Consider the following 15,761-nt stretch of genomic DNA (forward strand, 5'->3'; position numbering starts at 1 on the left):
CCATCCCCAACACCAAAAGAAAAAAAAAAAAAATTCCAGGTACCAATGGCTCACACCTGTAATCAGCTACTCAGGAGGCTAAGATCTGAGAATCCTGCTTCAAAGCCATCCCAGGCAGGAAAATTCATGACATTCTTTTATTTATTTGTTTGTTTGTTTGTTTTGTCAGTGGTAGGGCTTGAACTCTGGTCCTGGATGCTGTCCCTTAGCTCTTTAGCTCAAGGCGAATGCTCTTCTACTTGAACCACAGCACCACTTTTGGTTTTCTGGTGGTTAATTGAATATAAGAGACTTTCCTGCACAAGCTGGCTTTGAACTGTGATCCTCAAATCTCAGTCTCCTGAGTAGCTGGGATTATAGGCATGAGTCACCAGCACCCAGCTCCAAGACATTCTTTTCTCCAATTAACTACTAAAAGTAAGCCATAAGTGGAGTTATGGCTCAGTTGGTAGAGTGCTAGCCTTGAACAAAAAAGCTCAAGGACAAAACCTAAGCCCTGAGTTCAGCCGAGAAAGAGAGAGAGAGAGAAAGAGAGAAAGAGGGGGGGGAGGGAGGAGGGAACACACCAGGCACCAGTGGTTTATGCCTGTAATCCTAGCTACTCTGGGGCTGAGATCTAAAGATGGAGGTTTGAATCTAGGGTGGGCAGAAAAGTCTTTGAGACTCTTACCTCTGATTAACCACCAAAATGCCAAAATGTTCTGATTCAAATGGTAAAGTGCTATCCTTGAGTAAAATGCTCAAGGAGCCGGGCGTGGTGCCTCACATCTGTAATCCTAGCTACTCAGGCGGCTGAGATTTTAGGATTGGGGTTCAAAATAAGCCTGGGCAGGAAAGGCTGTGAGACTCTTATCTCCAATAAACCACTCATAAAACCAGAAGTGGTGCTGTGGCTCAAGTGGTAGAGTACTAGCCTTGAGCTGAAGAGCTCAGGGACAGCACCGAGGCTCAGAGTTCAAGCCCCACAACCAAAAAAAAAAAAAAAAAAAAGCTCAAGGACAGGGCTCAGGTCCAGAGTTCAAGCCCAGGACTGGCACAAAAAAAAAGGAAAGAGGGGGGACAAGAAGGAAAGATGAAGGAAGGAGGGGGGAGGGAGGAAGGAATAAAGAAAATCTGAGCCAAGTGCCAGTAGCTCATGCCTGTAATCCTAGCTACTCAGGAGGCTGAGATCTGAGGATCATGGTTCAAAGCCAGCCCGGGAAAGGAAAGTCCGTGAAACTCTTATTTCCAATAAACCACTAGAAAACCGGAAGTGGCGCTGTAGCTCAAACAGTAGAGCGCTCTCCTTGAGCTGAAGAGCTGAGGGACAGCGCCCAAGCCCAGAGTTCAAGCCCCATGACTGACCAAAAAAACAAAAAACAAAGAAAAGAAAATCTGTAAGATTCTGTCCAAAAAGCCAGAGATGGAGCTGTGACTTAACTAGTAAAGCACCAGCGTTGGGCAAAAACGCTAAGGGACAGTGACCAGGCCTAGTTCAAGCACTAGTATTGCACAAAAACAAAAAATAATAGATCCCACAAAAGCAGATTCTGCAGAACATCCCTGTCCCTTTCTGAAGAACTGAATCATTTCCACCTCAGCTTTGCCCCTACCCTGTGTTTGGTTTACTTCATTTTTCTGTACTGTCAAGGAGCCCAGGAACTGGTACATATTAAACAGTTGCTTTAACTAGCTGGATGTATGTGTGTGTGTGAGCATGTATGTGAGCTCATGTGCACACCAGTTCTAAGGCTTGAACTCAAGGCCTGGGCACTGTCCCTGAGCTTTTTTTTTTTTTGCTCAAGGATAGTGCTCTACCATTTGAGCCACAACTCCACTTGGGCTTTTTGGTGATTAGTTGGAGATAAGAGTCTCATGGCTTTCCTGCCTGGGCTGGCTTTGAACCACGATCCTCAAATCTCAGCCTTCCGAGTTGTTAGGTAGCTAGGATAACAGGTGTATGGTATGTATGCCATTGCATCCAGCTCTTCATCGAGAAGTCTCAAAGTTTTCCTGCCCCAGCTGGCATTAAACCTTGATTTCAATAATTAGCCTCCCAGGTAGCTAGGATTACAGGTGTCAGGTACAGGGCTAGCTGTTTGGGTTTTCATTGCACAGAAATAAACAGGGCCCTGATTCCGTTCGCCCTGGGTGCCTCCTGCACAGGGCTTGCTGGGGGATAAGTAGGCCCTGTGAGAAGGGAGGCTTGGCAGTCCAGGCTGGCACTTGTTGTTGCAGTGGGCAGAGGCGCTGGGTGTGTTCCAGCAGGCTGCTGACTGGATTGGCCTGGAGTCACGCAAGTCCCTATGGGGCCAGTTCTGGTCAGCCCACCAGCGTTTCTTCAAGTACCTGTGCATCGCTGCCAAGGTGCGCCGGCTGGTGGAGCTAGCCCGAGAAGAACTGGCCAATGACAAGGTGAGCAGGCCAGACATCTACTGGCAAGCAGTGGCTGGGCTGAAAGGAGAGGGTAGCCATTGTCCCAATGGGTCATGTATGCCCCCGAGGCCTAAGCTGGCCTAGACTTTCTTGCCCTTATATTAGGAAAGGGCATTAGAGCTGTTTCCCTGGGGTGCTGCCTGGTGGTTACCCAGCACCCCAGATCCATCTTACTGCATGGGTTGGGACATCAAGATTGTGACCACAGGTGAGCAGGATAGCTGTCCACCCACAGGAAACTTGCAATACCCTGCCTGTCACTGGGTAGTCTGGGACACCCTCCCTTCCCCATATACACCTGGGGAGACTCACAAGCACACTAGAGCATGGGTGTGACCTGTAGTCACATTGGAGCCCAACTCAGAGCCATCCCATCTCCAGTGTGTAGTAATCGGGCTGCAGTCCACGGGTGAAGCACGGACCCGGGAGGTGTTGGATGAAAACGAGGGCCGGCTCAACTGCTTTGTCTCCGCTGCTGAGTGAGTAACGGGGGTTGGAAGGGTGGAGGACATCAGAGCAACTATCCCTTCAGAGTGAGACATTGGCTGCCCAGGTTCCTGTAGTCCCATCTGTGGCCTAGCCTTGGCTCCTAGCCCTCCCACCCCCACCCACCCAGCAGCTGAGAGCAGAGGCCCAGAGGCTCTGTGCCAAATGCCAGCCACAATCTTTAGAGGCCTAAGCCCAGCTTGGCTTTGAAAGTCAAGGAAAGCAAATGGCTTCAGCAGGACATGGAGGTGCATCAGACAGGTTCCTAGGGTCTCAGAAGGAGGCTCTGGCCACCTAACCCTGCATTGAGTAGTGCCTCTTCAACAGGACTCCATGGGCTTCTGGAACTGGCCCTTGTGGGCCCCCAAATTCCCCCAACTCCACTGGCCTTCCCTACTGAAAGGCCCAGCCACCTTCCTGCTTTTCCTCACTACCCAGGGCCCCTCAACTCCTCTTCCCTTACCCTACCCCAGGCCTGAATTCCCAGGCTGCCCTGTCGCCTGTATCCATGTTACACCTCTGTGGTGGCAGAGCCACCTGGGCCCTGCTCTCCCTCCCACTTCTCAGCCCAGCCCTAGCTAGGCCTAGGCCTCTACAGGCCCCAGTTCCAGCTCCCACAGCCCTGTACCCATGGCCTTTGGAGCGGAGCCCGAACTCTGCTTCTCCCTTGCAGAGGCGTCTTCCTGTCCCTGATCCAGAAGCACTTTCCTTCCACCAGAAGGAAGCGGGACCGAGGAGGGGGCAGTAAGAGGAAACGTAAGAGCCCTCCCCAGCTCAGGCCTCTGCTATGCGCCTGTGCCTGCTGCACTGCCTCTGCTTTCTGCACCTGTCCCCAGCTGCTGGTGGCACTCCATCCTCACCTTTGCTCCAGAGCCTGCTACAGCTGCATACTAGTTCAGGCCGCCTTGCACCACATAACTGGGGTTCTGCCAACAGTAGTGGTGGTCTCCATGTGGACCCCCCCAGGGCAGCCCCCAGTGGTCAGCGATGGCCACGTCAGATAGCAGCACTCAGCGGAGTGAGATATGTGCTGCTGGGTACTGCCAGGATGGCACGGCTGGTCCCCAGCATCAGCTACATGCCCAGCCTCTAGCCTCACCCTTAAGCAAGCAGGCAAGAATCTCCAGGCTCCTGCACACAGCCTGAGCTGCTCAGATGGAAGTCGGTCCTGTATATACCTGCTGCATGGACTGAGCTGTGCCCCAGAAAGCACCCACTGGCGTGTGTGACCTGCTGTCCTCTCAGTCCACCATAGGAAGCCAGGCTCCAATTAACTCAGAAGCAGAAGCCAAGTAACTCAGGCCACATAGCCAGGCATGAGGAGCTCTTCAGCTCCAGAGATACCCGCCCCCCTCCCGCCATGATTCCTTGTATCCCTCCCATTTTCCACAAATTAGGCTTCCAGGGCAGTACCTCATGGGGTCCCCAGACTGCTGTCCCATGTAGGGGACCCTGGATATATCCAATGACCAACCCATGAGGCAGATGGAGCCCAGAGCTGCCTGGGCCAGGGAGGATAAGGGACATGAACATTCAGGTTGTCCTACTCACTCTTCCCAGGGCCAGAGAGAAGCCCTAGAGAAGCAGCCAAAAGCTGCTTGCACAGACACTCTCTGTCCACACCAGATGGAGCCTAGCACGGTCACAGCACGTGGCAGTCTCCCCAGAGGCTTTTTTCCAGCTAGGGAGCTGAGCCTTCTCCCCACCGCCCAGCTCAGCACCCATGGCTTCTCTCTGTCAGCTGCCTCAGCTCTGCCTGTTTCTCTGTTCCCGCCATCTTGTCTGGTACATGACCTTTGGCTTTCCTCACAGGGCGGCTGCGGGGCCGTGGTGCCAAGGTCCCCAAACTGGCAGTGGAGGCGGGTGTGATCCGCATCAGTGATGACAGCAGCACTGAGTCGGACCCTGGCCTGGACAGTGACTTCAACTCATCCCCAGAGTCCTTGGTGGACGATGATGTGGTCATCGTGGATGCCACTGGGCTCCCCGTGGATGACCGAGGTGAGTGAAACCAAGTCACCACGCTGACAGTCCTTGCCCCTGGCCGCCTATAGTTTCACTGTCCAACTCTGTCCACTGAGGGGTCAGTGAAAATGAAGGTCAGAGTCATACAGCCACTCAGAGTTGGAACTGCCTTCAGTCAGCCCAACAGAGCAGTTTCCCACAGTGCCCTTGGGCCCACATCCCCCAGCTGGCCTTCAAGCCACCATAGCTCCCTGCAGTATGGCTTGTCCTGACCCTCAGGGGCTATGTGGTATATATGCTTGAGTCCCCTGACCCTCTGCCCCACCCCTGCAGGTCCTCTCTACACTCCTCAGAGGGACCCTCATGGCCCCGGTGTTCTGGAACGTGTGGAGAGGCTAAAGCAGGACCTGCTGGCCAAGGTGCGCACACTGGGCCGGGAGCTTCCAGTCAACACTCTGGACGAGCTCATCAACCAGCTTGGGGGCCCCGAGTGTGTGGCTGAGGTGAGCACCAGTGGCTATGCCTCATTGATTGGCTCTGGCAGCTCCTGCTGGTCACCCTGTGTCAGCCCCAGCCCCAGAACCGGAGCAGGGCCCTGACTACTGCATCCACACTGGCCAGCTAGACTCACGAGGCTAGGCTGCCATGGAGGCATTCCTGTCTCCTCACCCTGACCCTAGACCCTTGTCTATCTGGCCTGCCTTGGGCTTTGTCCCCTGCATCCTTGGGGCCCTATCCCCCCACCTTTGGCCTTCCATCTCGCCTCGGTACTGTAGGGCTGGTGATGAAGATTGGGCAGTTGAGAATCCTGAGCCCACATTGGAGGCCTAGGGCCCAGCAGAGTTTCACAATCCCCACCACATCTGGGGCTCTGGTCCTCAGTGGGGAGACAAAGGAGCAGGCACCAGGGCCCAGGTGACCAACTTCTAAGATCCTGTCCCCGGATTCCTTCTTTGACCACAGATGACTGGCAGGAAAGGCCGTGTTGTGTCCAGACCTGATGGGACAGTGGCCTTCGAGTCACGGGCAGAGCAGGGCCTGTCCATCGACCATGTGAACCTCAGGGAAAAGCAGCGCTTCATGAGTGGCGAGAAGGTGGGGCCCAGGGTGAGGGAGCTGAGGTAGTGTAAGGGCTCAGGACACACAGGAGACTCAAGGCATGGGGGCCACGGACCACCCCAGCAGTGTGTGAACACACATGCTTCTGTACCATATGTTCATGCATTTGTGCACTTGTGTGTTCATACAGGAGTGTATGTACATGCACCTGTGTGCTTATGCATGAGTATATACCTGTGTATGTGCGCGCACTTGCCCACACACACATGGGCATATGGCAATCCTCCCAGGGCTTCCTGGCCTCTCATATCCCTGCATTTCCGGTGGCTGTTATATCCCCAGAACCCTGGGGCCCCAGAGCTGAATGGAGTGCGGAGTGGTCTGCTAGCCACACAGGGCTGGACAGGACGTGCACCCTTCTTTGCATGCTGACCCATCCCCACCTGCAGCTCGTGGCCATCATCTCCGAGGCTTCCAGCTCTGGTGTCTCCCTCCAAGCTGACCGACGAGTCAAGAACCAGCGGCGGCGTGTCCACATGACCCTTGAGTTGCCCTGGAGTGCCGACCGTGCCATCCAGCAATTTGGTGAGCCTGGCCCGCACTCAGGCTGGTTCTACCCTAGTGGACCCATGGTCCAGTTCCTGAGAACCCTTCTCTGCCTCCAGGCCGCACCCACCGGTCCAATCAGGTCTCAGCACCCGAGTATGTCTTCCTAATCTCGGAGCTGGCAGGGGAGCGGCGGTTCGCCTCCATTGTTGCCAAGCGGCTTGAGAGTCTGGTGAGCAGGGGCATTGGGGTCTGGGGCTGGGGTCCATGATCTGAGCCAAAATAGGCTCCCTGGGATCAAAGGGGTCTCAGCCTAGACACACTGACAGTCTCCTCCACCCTGTCAGGGTGCCCTGACTCACGGAGACCGTCGTGCCACCGAGTCTCGAGACTTGAGCAAGTACAACTTTGAGAACAAGGTACCTTGGGGAGAAGGCAGGACTAGAAGAGGCCAGCCTCCACCAAGGCTCCCCTCCCCCCACTCATTCCCTTCTTCTCTCCAGTATGGCGCCCGGGCTCTCAGCAGCGTCCTCACCACCATTCTCAGCCAGACAGACAACAAGGTGCCTTTGCCCCAGGGCTATCCTGGAGGGGATGCTGCATTCTTCCGAGGTGAGCCTCTTGACCCATCTAGGGCTCCTCATTTTTTTGGGAAAAGCAGGGGAAGAGTAGCAGGTCTCCAGCATGGTTTGGGCACTCAGATTTGTAGATTAGTTTTGTGTCGAAAAATCTCATCCCTCACACAGTAGCTGTGCCGGGCACAGGGACCCAGAGCAACCCAGCAGACCCTGGGTAGGGAGTTGTGGGGGCTGGGACAGGAATTTGAGCCTATTCCCAGAGCTCTAGTCTCATCCTGGAAGAATAGAAAAGGCAGACCTCCCCACCTACCGCCCACTTGTGGATACCCCCTCCATGCCAGGCAAGGGGCAGGTGGGAGGGCTGGCACACCTCCCAGGAGTCCAAAGATCAGTTTGCAAGACCTCTTCCCACAGATATGAAGCAAGGCCTGCTGTCAGTTGGCATTGGCGGGCGAGAGTCACGGTCCGGCTGCTTGGATGTGGAGAAGGGTGAGTCTCCCCAGCTGGGCAGAAGGGGGAGAATTGCCAACCAACAGACTCAGCCTGATGCAGCCCCTCCCACCCCCAGACTGCTCCATCGCCAAGTTCCTGAACCGCATCCTGGGGCTGGAGGTGCATAAGCAGAATGCGCTCTTTCAGTACTTCTCAGACACCTTTGATCACCTCATCGACGCAGACAAGAAGGAGGGCAGATATGACATGGGCATTCTGGGTGAGCTGTGGAGTCCCAGGGGCTTTCATAGAGGACCACAGAGGGCACCTTTCCCTGCAGAACTGAGATTGGTAGGGCTCAAGTTTGCAATGGAAAGCCTCTAGTTTGAAACTGATTTGCACTCATCCTTTATCCTAAAAGATCCTATGGCTGATGCATCTCATCATAAAGTCCACTTAGGTGGTTGTAAACCAAGGACTAGACTGTAGTGGCCACTGGCTATTGTTGTAGATCATGAGTACAAATGGTGGGAGCCATGTGCCAAGAAAACTTTATGTGGGAGCATAATCCTATTTATTCAGGAGGCTGAAGTTGGAGGATCCCAATGTGAAGCCAGCCTGGCAGGGAAGTTTGTGAGTCTCATATTAACCACCAAAAAAATCTGGAAGCAGAGCTGTAGCTCAAGTTGTAGAGTAGTCTTGAGCAAAAAAGTTGAGGGACAGTCGGGTGCTGGTAACTCACACCTGTAATTTCTAGCTACTCAGGGGGCTGAGATCTGAGGATAGTGGTTTCTCGTCCAGGCAGGAAAGTCCATGAGACTCTTATCTCCAATAAACCACCAGAAAACTGGAAGTGGCGCTGTGGCTCAAGTGGTAGAGTGCTTGCGTTGAGCTGAAGAGCTCAAGGACAGTGTCCAGGCCCAGAGTTCAAGCCCGGTGACCAACAACAACAACAAAAAAGGCTCAGGGACATTGCCCAGACCCTGAGTTCAAACCCAAGTACTGGCACAAAAAAAAAAAATCTTTGTGGTGAGGCACCACATGTTGGTGGCTCACACCTGTTAATCCTAGCTACTTAGGAGGCTGAAGATCTCAGTTTGAAGCCTAGCAAACAAATCTAAAAGACTTATCTTGTTAATCAGCAAAATGTCAGATGTGGAGGTGTGGCTCAAGAGGTAGATCCTCCAGCTTTGAGTGAAAAAGCTAAGCAAAGACACCTGGCCCTGAGTTCAAGCCCCAGAATCAGAGCACACATACACAAAAACCAACTTTATGCTGGGGGCATGACCCAGGTGGTGAAGCCCTGGCCTAGCATGTATGAGCCACTGAGTTCAATCCTCAATTGCGCGTGCACACGCACACTTTTTTTTTTGGTCAGTCGTGGGGCTTGAACTCTGGGCCTAGGCACTGTCTTTGAGCTCTTTTGCTCAAGGCTAATGCTCTACCACTTGAGCCCCAGGGCCACTTCCAGTTTTCTGGTGGTTAGTTGGAGATGAGAGTCTCAGGGACTTTCCTGTCCGAGTTGGCTTTGAACTGCAATTCTCAGATCTCAGCCTCCTGAGTAGCTAGGATTGCAGGCATGAGCCACTGGTACCCAGCACACAAACTTATTTATAAAAACATTATGAGAGGCTGGGAAGGTGGCTCAGTGATAGAGTGCTTGCCTTGCATGCATGAAGCCCTGGGTTCGATTCCTCAGCTCCACATAAGCAGAAAAAGCCAGAAGTGGTGCTGTGGCTCAAGTTTGATAGAGTGCTAGCCTTGAGCTGAAGAGCTGAGGGACAGTGTCCAGGCCCAGAGCTCAGACCCCACCACCAAAAAAAAAAAAATTATGAGGGGCTGGGAATGTGGCTCAGTGGTAGAGTGCTTGCCTAGCACCATGAAGCCCTGGGTTAGATTCCTCAGTACCACATACACAGAAAAAGCTGGAAGCTGGGCATCGGTGGCTCAGGCCTCTAATCCTAGCTACTCAGGAGGCTGAGATCTGAGGATCAAAGCCAGCTTGGGCATGGAAAGTCCGTGAGACTCTTATCTCCAATAAACCACACAGAAAATCAGAAGTGGTAGTGTGGCTCACGTGGTAGAACGCTAGCTTTGAGCACAGAGAGGCTCAGAAACAGAGCCCAGGCCCTGAGTTCAAGCCTACACAGTAGCTCCTCAAGCGGTTATACAGAAAAGAGCATTTAGATACATGTGACCTACTAGGCTTTCAGGTGACATGTGCAGCCCCCAAATGAGAAGGTTTATTTGACCAGGCTGTGTCTGTTCCATTATGCCCCCTGGTTGTTGCTTCTGGGGTACCTTCCGGCCATGGGGTACCTTCCGGCCATGAGACCAGCAACTGCCAAAGTGCAGGCCCAGCAAGGCCCCAGTGTTAGACCCACAGGTGAGAATTAGCGAGCCCAGGCTCCTAGACCCAGCTGTTTACCTCTCATCCTCTTGTAGACCTGGCTCCCGGCATCGATGAGATCTATGAGGAGAGCCAGCAGGTGTTCCTGGCCCCCGGGCACCCACAGGATGGGCAGGTGGTCTTCTACAAGGTGAGCAGGAAGCTGCCCAGCTCCTAGCCCTCATCAGGCCCTGATGTACTAACGCCACCCCACCCCTGGCAGATCAGCGTGGACCGAGGCTTGAAGTGGGAGGAGGCCTTCACCAAGTCCCTGGAGCTCATGGGCCCCTACGATGGTTTCTACCTCTCCTATAAGGTAGGCAGCTGTTGAGCAGCAGTGTGCCCACTCGACCTTCCTAAGGCAAGACTAAAGTGAGCAAAGGCCCTGAATGGGTCTTTCTCCAGAGCCCCACTCCTGAGCAGCAGTGGCCACCCCTGCCCAGGGTCACAGCTTCATCTACTTCTCCCCTCCCCAGGTCCGAGGCAACAAGCCCAGCTGCCTCCTTGCGGAGCAGAACCGAGGCAAGCACTTCACTGTGTACAAGCCCAACATAGGCCGGCAGAACCACCTAGAAACCCTGGACAGCCTGTGCCGCAGGTTCCACCGGGTAGGAAAGGGACAGGGCTGATCTCCCCGGCAGACTCCCCAGGTCTGTGCCATCAGCTTATGTCCTTGGCTCCTGGGGATTCCATTCCTTTGGCCCTCAAGCCAGTTCTTGGTGGCCTGGCAGCTGGGAGAACCACAGGTCCAGCTGGCTTCAGGGTGCTTGGGCTGCCTGGGGCGGAGGCTCACAACCATGTGTACCCCAGGTCACTGCGGAGGAGGCCAGAGAGCACTGGGAGAGCAACTACGCCTACTCGCTGACACACTGCAGCCACACTGCCTGGTAAGGGCCAGCCCCATGTCCTGTGAGGGAGGAGGAGCCCTGCAGAGTAGACAGCCATGAGGCATTCAGCGTCTGGGGGTTCATGAAGCTGCACCTGGCAGGGGGAGCATTGGGCCTGTGCACAAGGGGGCAGGGACACAGGCAGGACAGGACAGGCTTCTCATACTGACCCTCTGACCCACCAGGAACCAGCACTGCCGGCTGGTGCAGGAGGGCAAGGACTGCACCCAGGGCCTGCGCCTCCGGCACCACTACATGCTGTGCGGGGCGCTGCTGCGCGTGTGGGGCCGCATCGCCGCCGTGATGGCAGATGTCAGCAACAGCAGCTACCTACAGATCGTGCGACTCAAGACCAAAGACAAGAAGAAGCAAGTGGGTGAGTGGGTGGGTGGTTGGGGGCGGGCAGCAGGGCAGGGGGACACCCTGACCGACACGCCTGCGCCCAACATTAGGCATCAAGATCCCAGAGAGCTGTGTGCGCCGCGTGCTGCAGGAGCTGCGGCTGATGGACGCCGATGTCAAGCGCAGAGGCATGCCCAACCCAGGCTTCCCGGCCAGGCCACTCACCCCGCGCCTGCTGCCGCTGCCCTGCGACCCCGGCGAGGTTCTGGATCTGACCTACAGCCCACCAGCGGTGGAGGCCTTCCCGCCCCCGCTGCCCCGCTTCGCCTTCCCGCCACTGCCGCCCCCAGATTCCGGTGCACTGCTGCAGCTGGGTGCGCGGGACGCCACTATGGCCGACCCAGCGGCCTTGGCGCACCAGAGCTGCGACATTAACTTCAGGGAGGTGTTGGAGGACATGCTGCGCTCCCTCAACGCCGGGCCCTCTGAGCCCCCAGGCCCACTGGTGGGCGCAGGAGGCGCGGGGGTTGGCGGCGGTGGGGGCCCGGAGAGGCAGAGCGTCATCCAGTTCAGCCCACCGTTCCCCAACTCCTAGGCCGCCCGCCCGTGGCCGGTGTCCCCTCTACCACGACGTCCCGCGCCCCCGTGGCGCAGCCTCTGCGGGTGCGGGAGCCCTGCGACTACTGAGGGCGCTGCCCGCCCACAGTGCCTTCCCCATCAGGCCGCGCGCACAGCGGTCTTCAGGGCCCACTCAGGGCGATCTGGGGCGGGGCCTCCGTGCCTCCCATGTGCGGCTGAGGCCTGGAAGCCGTGAGGTTGGTGGTCCCGAGCTGCAAACTCAGGAAACCCGGTGCTCAGGCCCCGCTGTCTCTGGGGGCTCCGCGGGGCAGACCCCATTAATATATGCAATCTCCTCCCCGTTCCCTAAATTATTGCCTGTCCACCCTTCCCTCCCCCCCCTCCCAGTCCATAGTCCATGGGTGGGCAGCCTTCTGGTTTGTATGTGTATTTATAATGAGCGCTAATGTATATAATGTAAAAACATTTTTTAAATATATGTGTTTTTGGCCTACCTGCCCTATTGTCTGCTCCTCCACTCTGCTATAGCTCCTGTGGCAGCTACCTATTGAGGGCGGACGGATGAAACTGCCAGTCTGTCTACTGATAGGACAGCCTGGTTGTTGTAAGGGGACTTGGAGGGAGTGGCTTGCCTCTTTGCCTGTGTCCTCCAGATGATTTCCCAGGGGTGCCTGGACCCAAGGTTCAGACCTCCAGAACAAGTAGACACAGACCTTTTCTAGAAACCAAGGAACTAATGGCAGTCCCCTGGCTTCTGTCCCAGAAGCTAGGGACCACTGCAGCCTCTGGTCCTATAGCCAAAAGCTGAAAGCAACTAGAGTGGGCTCTTAGGAGCCTTGACCCCTACCCTGCTGACCCCAGAGGCCAGGGGCCTCAGTCTCTTCCTCCTGTCCAGCCTGAGACCTTCTTGGCCACATCCACTGCTGAACTTCACAGGAAACAATCTGGACAATAACCCCCATGGCACACTAAGGAACAGAGGCAGCCCAAAGGCAGTCAGGATCAACAGGGTGCTGCTTTGGAGAACTGGACATAAGCACACACACATACACACACTCAAGCCTGGACTGGTGACCTGATGGGTGCCACATGCCAGGAATAGCTACTTAGGTGAGAATTATCTACTTTAGGAGCAAGCCCTGCCCAGCCAGGCCCTGCCCCTGAAGGGCTGGCCTGGGGGATCAGCCAGGGCCCTGGACCAGATGACCAGATGACCCCAGAGGGGTCCCACCCCAGGAAGGAGGACAAAGGAGGCCAATTTCTACGTTTTATTTCCACAAGGCAGCCAGGGACACGAGTCCGAGCCCACGGTGCGGGACCTTCCTCTGGCAGATGCACACCAGGTTTTCGGGTCTGCCCCACCAGAGGCTGGTTTGCAGGCAGACCTTCATGGTTACCAGGGGAAGGCTCCGAGGGCGAGGGCAGGAAGCTCGGCAGGGCACACACTTGTGGGGTTAAAGGTAACAGGGCAGGTCCTTCTCTATCACCTGTGGGAAGAAGGAGGTCAGGGGCGGCCTCTCCCAGCCCCCACCCAGCCTGTTCCCAGAGGGGCACCTTACCAGGGGCTCCTCCATGGGACCATACCGCTTCACCACGCAGCCATTCTTGTCAACGAGGAACTGCCGGAAAGGAGAGAAGTGACCGCGGGCACAAGGCGGTGGGGCCCAAGAGGGTGGTTCCAGCACACAGCCTGAGCCCCCATTTACAACAGGACTCTTACCTTGGTGAAGTTCCATTTGATAGCGCTACAACAGAACAACAGTGTGTTAGGGACGGATTCGGGCTGCCCCGACCCCCCCCCCCACTCCAGCCCCCCACCCCCACCGGGACCACTCACTTTCCCAACATGCCCCTCCCCTTGGGCTGGACTTTCATCCATTTCCACAGCGGGTGGGCGTCATCCCCGTTGACACAGATCTTGCTATACATATCGAATTTAACGTTGTAGGTGGCTGCAAATTCTTTTATCTCTTGATTATTCCCTGGCTCCTGTACAGCAGTATAGACATGGGGAGGGGGTGTACCACTGCACGCACCCAGACAATGTCCCCCCTTTTCCTTGCCTGTCCCCCTGAAGAAGCCACTCACCTGCCTCCCGAACTGGTTGCAGGGGAAGGCCAGGATCCGTAAACCACACTCAGCATATCTGGCGTGCAGGTCGACGAGCTGAGAGTAGTTTACGTCGGTTTTGCCTCATTTTGAGGCCACGTTGGTGACGATACATACGCAGCCCCTAGATGGGGTGGGGTGGGCGGTGGTCAGGCAAAAGACCAGGGGCTCCCCTCCCCCGGCAGCCCTGCACCCACCCACCCTGGGCGGGCACCTACTTGTATTTGTCCAGGCAAACCATATGCCCATCAATGTCCCTGGCTGAGAACTCATGCATGGAGCGAGCACAGCGCCAGTCATCACGGGACGCGCACTGCAAGGCAGAGAGAGGGGCTGAGAGAAGGCGGGGCGGGCTGGCCAGCCCAGGCTCCCAAGGAAGAAGGGTGTCACGGAAACCAAAGTCCAAAGGCAAAGGCAAAGAGCGCGCCCTTCCCACTGTAGGGCGCACAAGCCCCTCTACAGAAAAGCCTAACGTAGGAATGATTGGGACCCCCCACTCCCCCCAAAGAGATGCCACAGCGGCGGAGCTAAGGAGCAGGCCCCCTCCTCGGCACACACCGGGTCCAGAAGTTGGGTGCAGCTGCACGCATAGGACGCCTGGGCCGGCGCTTGAGGACTAGAGACCCTTTCCGGGGGCCGTGCCCGCCTGCGCGTCCCGGTGGTGCAGGGCCGGCGACGGCGGGGAGCCCGGCGCCTCCCTGCGCGGCGCCGAGACCTCCGTGTCCGCGGGCCGCGCGGGCTCCTGCCCCGCCGCCGGCCGCGGCTCGGAGAGCCCGCGGCGGGGCGGACCATGCCCGTGGGTTTGGGGCCCACCAAACGCAGTTTCTAGACAAAAGGCCGGTAGCCAGGGCGCCGCGCAGCCGATTGTGACGCACCGCCCCGGGCCGGGGGAGGGCGGGGAAGCCAGCGGGGTCCGGGGGGACCAGGCCGGGTTGTTCCAGCGGTTTCTGGGCCCAGGGGCGATCCCGATTCTCAACTCTGTTGGCCCAGCGTGTGTCCACCTAGCGATCACGCGCTACCCTTCCAGCTCGGCCTGAAAGGCGCCACTCCGGGCTGAGCTGGTCCCAAACACCGACCCCAGACCCTTTGCCCTGGTTGACCCGCAATTCCGAGCCAGTGCTTACCCAGCCCACGGTCTGAAACACTCATTCATCCTCTTCCCGGTTCAAGCCACACGCCCCAGCTGACCTTCCTCTCCAACCCGGGCCCTGACCCTTGCCCGGCCATCCTGGCCACAATCGCCTAGTCCCAGCCCGCCGTCCCAACCTCAGTGCCACAGAGAGCGAGCCTAATAGGGCAGGTCACCGCGTCCGCGCGGGGCCTGGCCTGGCCTGGCTAATGGGGGGAGGGGGAGATATCGACCCCTTGACCTCGATCACCATGGACGAAGGACCCACGCGCTGTTGCGGCTGCGCAGGCGGAGAGCCTCGCGCCCTCCCCAACCGCCCCCCAGCGGGACAGTGCTCACCATAGTACCAGCCAGACCGGGCGCAGCTAGAGCTCCGCACAACAGCGCCGGCTTCAGCAGGCGGGTTAAGCGGCCTAAATTCATCGCGGCGGCTGGAGCCAGCGGCTCCTCCCCTCACCCAGCCGGCCAATGGACGCGCGCCCGTGCACCTCGCCTGCCCGCCTTCTGCCACGCCCACATACGTTGCCATTGGTCAGCAGTGCCGTAGCTGCGGCAGCGCGGCAGCGGCAGCCAATGGCAAGCCAGGGTGACAGGAGGAGGGGGCGGGGCCAGGCCTGCTGGTTTGTTGTTGTCAGCGATTGCGCATGCTCGCCAGCGGGGGGAGGGGCGGGGGAGGAACGGGAACGCCGTGTACGCCGCGGTGCGTTGGTGGCTGCGGACAGTTATCCTGGCGGTTACCCGCAGCGTGGCCCAGTGCTACAGCCTCTTTTTTTTTTAATTCGGGGGCGGGAAACCAGGGCCAGGGCTGGAAATCGCAGCAAAAATCGCGCTCCAAAAAAAAAAAA

At 57.0% G+C, this 15,761-nt stretch overlaps 2 protein-coding genes across 5 annotated transcripts in view; one reads left to right on the forward strand and one right to left on the reverse strand.

The window, feature by feature from the left end:
* The window catches only part of Sbno2 (strawberry notch homolog 2), a 71,777-nt gene extending 59,602 nt beyond the window's left edge, over nt 1-12,175 (forward strand). For 3 of the 4 annotated variants that reach the window (XM_042697090.1, XM_042697091.1, XM_042697092.1), the window contains 18 exons: nt 2,218-2,394; nt 2,797-2,894; nt 3,575-3,657; nt 4,714-4,902; nt 5,200-5,369; nt 5,830-5,961; nt 6,375-6,510; nt 6,591-6,703; nt 6,819-6,890; nt 6,975-7,083; nt 7,464-7,538; nt 7,618-7,761; nt 9,927-10,021; nt 10,094-10,186; nt 10,347-10,478; nt 10,681-10,757; nt 10,943-11,133; nt 11,210-12,175. In XM_042697090.1, coding sequence (XP_042553024.1) covers nt 2,218-2,394; nt 2,797-2,894; nt 3,575-3,657; nt 4,714-4,902; nt 5,200-5,369; nt 5,830-5,961; nt 6,375-6,510; nt 6,591-6,703; nt 6,819-6,890; nt 6,975-7,083; nt 7,464-7,538; nt 7,618-7,761; nt 9,927-10,021; nt 10,094-10,186; nt 10,347-10,478; nt 10,681-10,757; nt 10,943-11,133; nt 11,210-11,694 — 2,571 coding nt within the window. In that variant the 3' untranslated portion in view covers nt 11,695-12,175. Of the gene's footprint in view, nt 1-2,217; nt 2,395-2,796; nt 2,895-3,574; nt 3,658-4,713; nt 4,903-5,199; nt 5,370-5,829; nt 5,962-6,374; nt 6,511-6,590; nt 6,704-6,818; nt 6,891-6,974; nt 7,084-7,463; nt 7,539-7,617; nt 7,762-9,926; nt 10,022-10,093; nt 10,187-10,346; nt 10,521-10,680; nt 10,759-10,942; nt 11,134-11,209 lie in introns of those variants that run through there. The other variant, XM_042697093.1, reaches the window with a different exon arrangement.
* An 866-nt stretch (nt 12,176-13,041) lies between these two features.
* On the reverse strand, nt 13,042-15,363 carry Gpx4 (glutathione peroxidase 4). Its single transcript, XM_042697273.1, has 7 exons — nt 15,256-15,363; nt 14,006-14,100; nt 13,767-13,911; nt 13,516-13,667; nt 13,399-13,423; nt 13,238-13,297; nt 13,042-13,165 (listed from the first exon to the last, which is right to left on the reverse strand). Exons 1-7 carry the CDS (start codon nt 15,337-15,339, stop codon nt 13,133-13,135), a joined length of 594 nt encoding a protein of 197 aa, XP_042553207.1. The 5' UTR covers nt 15,340-15,363; the 3' UTR covers nt 13,042-13,132.
* Between the last annotated feature and the right edge of the window lie 398 nt (nt 15,364-15,761).

Source organism: Dipodomys spectabilis, unplaced genomic scaffold (assembly GCF_019054845.1).
Source record: "Dipodomys spectabilis isolate Male_0828 unplaced genomic scaffold, ASM1905484v1 ptg000215l, whole genome shotgun sequence".
NCBI classification, from domain to species: domain Eukaryota; kingdom Metazoa; phylum Chordata; class Mammalia; order Rodentia; family Heteromyidae; genus Dipodomys; species Dipodomys spectabilis.